At 44.2% G+C, this 4,901-nt stretch overlaps 1 protein-coding gene across 1 annotated transcript; it reads right to left on the bottom strand.

The window, feature by feature from the left end:
* Positions 1–761: 761 nt before the first annotated feature.
* On the bottom strand, positions 762–1,983 carry LOC129732063 (MORN repeat-containing protein 3-like). Its single transcript, XM_055692545.1, has 3 exons — positions 1,832–1,983; positions 1,334–1,766; positions 762–1,270 (listed from the first exon to the last, which is right to left on the bottom strand). Exons 1-3 carry the CDS (start codon positions 1,975–1,977, stop codon positions 1,205–1,207), a joined length of 645 nt encoding a protein of 214 aa, XP_055548520.1. The 5' UTR covers positions 1,978–1,983; the 3' UTR covers positions 762–1,204.
* Positions 1,984–4,901: the final 2,918 nt, after the last annotated feature.

Genomic DNA, 4,901 nt, shown 5'->3' with positions numbered 1-4,901 from the left:
GGGTGCTTGGTTGATTTTCCAATCGATTATCGCAAAAATGACGAAAATCGGTTGAAAACTGACTGAGCTTACGTTTGAAACTTGAAAATTTTCGTGACGCTCTCGATGTTTGTGGTTTTTGAAATTAGATCCCTGTATTGAAACTGGTCCCCTGTATATGTTGCCGTAAGGTGTAATTCTTCGTCAGAAACAATGAATAAATTGGATGATTACTTTCTCAATTCCTGAGAATTAGAAAAAAAAACAATGGAAAATAACTAACAACAAAGTACTTACTTTCTTGTTCCGTCCAAACCCAGTGAGCGAAACTTGACTGTTATCTCCGGCAGGCATTCCGACGCCATGAAATCCCAAGCCGCTGTTCGCTGTTCGCGACCGGCCGGAAACTCTCAGGCCGGATATTTCACTTTTGGCGTTCTCACTAACGATGAAGCGAGCGACTCAATTGTGCACACCTGTAACCCCCGCCACCCCCTACACACCTGGCGGAGGTACAACATTCTCACCCCCTTCGTGAAAACTGAGGTACAAACAAAACGTGTCACTTCCGCTGTGCTCCGCCCCTGATGACAACCACGCGCAGCGATGGCGGCGACTAAAAAGCTTCATGCCATAGCCTCTCTTTGTGCGGTGTGCCTATCTAAAGTCACTTTTGACACAGCGGACGGATCCCGAGAAACAGGATCAATTACGAAAAACATCCTGTTTCCTTTTGTGCGCTTGGAAGTTCTCACCCTCCCCGCAGCTGCCAGCCGCTTGTCTCATTGACCTTTTATTCGTAGTTTGCCCCATCGGACTATGAAAGATGAGTGATGGGCAGGCGGAGGTGGCGAGGCCAAAACAGCACTCGACTATACACATAGTACATACAGCAGGTCTCCGAAACGCCTCTTGGGGGCTTCCGCTGCGGATATTCTACTGGTGCTGCTGCTGCAGTGCCCCTTATTCCGTATGCACATCAGAGCTGGCTTACAAATGGCGGAGGCTGCTATAGAAGCTTACAGGAAGGTTTTTTTTTGCTCATTCGCTTTCTTTTGCCTTTGCAAACTGGTGCGAATAAGAGCTGGCACGAAAAGTGAGAACTGTAATTCAGCAGGAAGGTGGTTCTCGAGCACCTTAAGTGAAAGTGTGGCGAATGCAGTTGGGTTTGTGTGTTGTTTTTTTGGTTTATGTTTATTTGAATATTCTTCACCCGAAATTGTAATCAAACGGGCATCGTTTGCTCTATCATCCACTTGTCATAAATTTGGGGAAAGTTTGCCAACTTCAGCTGCGAATTAATTGTCTTATTAGAATCGATTACTATTAGAGAACTAATAGCTTTTAATGTTACCTCTGGAATGGGATAAACAGTAGGAAACACCACCTGATTCCGGTTCCAATCCTCGATGGTTCCCAGCTTGCAAACGCCATCCTCCCAAAACCCTCTCTGAAGCTGACCAGTCCTCGAGTTCAGGTAAATCCCTTCGCCATGCTTTTTACCATCCCTAAACTGGCCGTGATAACGATTGCCACATGCGCTGAGAAAAACTCCAAATCCTCCGAAACGGTCAGCTTGCCACTCGCCCATGTAGAAGTTGCCGTTATCGAACCACATAAATCCATGACCGCTGCGCTGGTCGTCCTCCCAGAATCCCAGATATTTACCGTTTGCGTAGTATTTTATACCTAATCCATGCTTCCGGTCATTCTGCCAGTCACCGGCGTAAACTTTAACGTACATTTCCGTGTCCGGCATTTTCCGATAAACAATTCCGTAGCCGTGGCTGCAACGAACAATTATTCCTCTGTTAGCAATGCTTTTAATGTTGACTAAATTTAATCCACCAACCGTAACCCGTTCCGCCATTCGCCCTCGTACATCAATCCGTTCCGTTGCGATTGCTTTCCGAGGCCCGATTTGCGATTCCGCGAGTCCGCCTGACCCTGGTATTGGGTTTTACGGGTGAAGAAAGATCGCATTTGCAGGGTTGACATTTTGACTCCATATGCTGCCTGGTTACTAAGTTTTCAAACCATATCACGTGCTACATAATGCAGAGTATTACTTGAGCACTTAGGGCTTTTCCAATTTACTTAAACTCAAATTATCGTTTAAAAAATCGTTTTAAATTTCCATGCAATTCGTCAATAGCGGAACACACTTTGATATTCGCAAATGGTTTCATCATTTCGAATACATTTGCGGAAACAAACGAACACCATTGAACCAAATTATCCAATAATTATATGTGTTTACTGCAATTGATGGAATCATACCCGATAGGATCAACGCTCGAAAAATGTTGGTTACATTTGCATTGTTAACAAAGGCTATATATGTACAGATAACAGTTTTAAGTCCCCCATTAATTAAACCTTTCACCACTGATTGGTCCTGATTGGTCACGTCATTAAAATGGGTGCAGCATTGTTTCAGCACCAATTAAAAATCCACCAGGTTAGCAGCACTTCGGAAGCGCAACTCGAAAAAACAGGACACAATTGCAATTAGTAACTGCCCACCCCTTCAAAAACCATCCAGATTCTGGCTGGCGGGCTAACCGCTGCCCAACCGACCGTCCGTCTGTGATAATTCCTCCTGACACGTTACGTATGAGAAAGAGAGGAAGGGACAGTCCGGAAAGAATAACAAAGCACATTCGTCATCATAATTTCACTCGGCTTCTGCTCCACTGTGATTCCCAGAACCACGACGGACGGACTTTCGACAAAAGACAGAGTTCAGCTCAACTGACGGCAACAACAACCGGCAGAAGTGACAGAAGTACATCACACTGTTTTAGGCTGAGCATCAACCAACGAACGAACGAAAATCCGACCGACTTGCTGCTCGGCTGAGCGTGTGCGACAGCGGCTAGATCTGATGGAATCCTTACAGCAGTCCTTCAGATGGCAAAGCTTCATTCAGTCTCGTAACGAGTGAGTGCGAGAAAGAGAGAGTGTGAGAATTATGATTCTGTGCAAACAAGGCGTTGATGTGGAAAATAAATAGCATTTCTTTCTTTTGAGTAAGAGTGTAACTGACGGAAGACCTCTGGGGCACTGGGAAGGATAACTTGGATGAGCTGCTCTAAGTTGATGACTAAATGTGAAATGCAGCAACAGCAGCAGCAGTCGTATGTTAACGCTATGGCCGCGAAACCGACTTGTGCACATGGGTGGGTGGACGAATGGGTGGTGGGTTAATTTGCATAAATTTCGATAATTAACACACTCTGTGGTTCGTAATTTAATGCCACGAAGCGACAATTTATTTTCGCCGACACTTTTTCCGCGCATTCACATACACACCGCTGTCGAGAGATTTGTGCCCGCCGCATCTTTTTACCCCAGTGGCGGTGCCCTCCACTTCACGCCAGACGATTCGCGGTGTGGGTCTCTTTATGACAGTGATAAGCTGTTTGCGGTTTAAAGGGGCTGTCAAAATAGATTTGGTTGGCTGGAGATTATATCACACGCTCTTGCGAGTGTTGATAATCTGGAGGGATTCTCTCGTGTCGGGATTTGTCGGCCAGCAGCCGACTTGAAGTGTAATTATTTTTAGGGGAGACATTTATTATCGCAGTCAAAGTCATAGTTACACGTTTGGATGAATTTAGTAAGGATTACCTAATTGCTGATGGTTTGCCTATTTTATTACTGAATTTTCAGAATTGCAGTCGTTACTACCGGAAAATTAGGAGATTTGTTTGACTCAACAAATTCTAAACAATTTTGAAAAAAAAATGAATGTATCAGTCAGTAAGGTTGATTTTGACGTAGCACTTCGTCTTTGTTTTCTATGCTAGATTACATTTTGTGAAATTGAAAATGAAACTGTCAAATGTCGCGTCAGATTTCAAACGATTATAGCAAGCGAACGACTTAATGCATCTTAGTCATTTATATGTCGGTGGATACATAAAATGTGTAGCAATTTGTTGATACAATGTTTAACATTGTTGCTTTACTGCTTAATGGTGAAAAAAATTGAAAAAAAGTTCCAAGGTTAAACTTTCCCATACATTTCCCTCGCTATTGGCTTGCTTCCCGAGCACGGATAACAATAACATGGACGGAATAAACTCTACTGCCTACATATTTTGACTCAACAAAGTGTTTTGGTTTGTTTGTCTTTCTCCAAGCTGCGTGGCCACGCCCTAATGGCAAAAACAGTTATCATCGTACGCTGCAAAATATTTAGCTGGCACAGCTACTAGAGGGCACAGCGGAGAGCGGTAGTGTTGCCTATGAACAATTCATCGCAGCATATAATATATACATTTAGCCCTACGTCACCATTTCATATAACCCCTAGGGCAATATACCTTGTAGTATATTTTCATTCAGTCAGTTAGTAGTAAGGGTGATTCATTCAGAGATTATGGAATTGTTTCATCTGTGGTCAGCGGCGATTAGCAGCTCAGGAAACGTCGATGCCATCCAGGAGACTGAAGAATAATTCATCAACCAATTAAGGAACCAGTTCCCGGCAATTTTTCGAAGCACGCTGGATAAGTGCATGAAAGCACAAGTGAAGCTGTACCTGAAGCCCGACGCACGTCCTGCCTGCTGTCCCTAGCGACCAAAAGTAGACGCAGTATTCGAAAAGGCTCCAGAGCAAAAAGTATCATTTTCCGGTGCACTTCTTGGACTACCAGCAGGTCATATTCAGGGCAAAATCGCGTAAGTCACTCACCGTGAACACACATCATGGGCTCTTCCAATACAACTGACTTCACTCTGCAGTCAAGTCAGCATGTCGTCAAGTCATAAAGGCGGTCTATGTACATTCGCTAGCACTGAACTAAAGATTGCCAGATGCCATTCGAACAATTCAAGTTCTCTTATTGTTCACTCACTACGACCTGTCGAAGGAGATCATCGTCGCGGCAGATACAGATGCTGTCCCGACTAGT

This window comes from Wyeomyia smithii, chromosome 3, assembly GCF_029784165.1.
Source record: "Wyeomyia smithii strain HCP4-BCI-WySm-NY-G18 chromosome 3, ASM2978416v1, whole genome shotgun sequence".
Classification (NCBI taxonomy): Eukaryota; Metazoa; Arthropoda; class Insecta; order Diptera; family Culicidae; genus Wyeomyia; species Wyeomyia smithii.
This window is presented reverse-complemented; position numbering and strand designations above follow the sequence as displayed.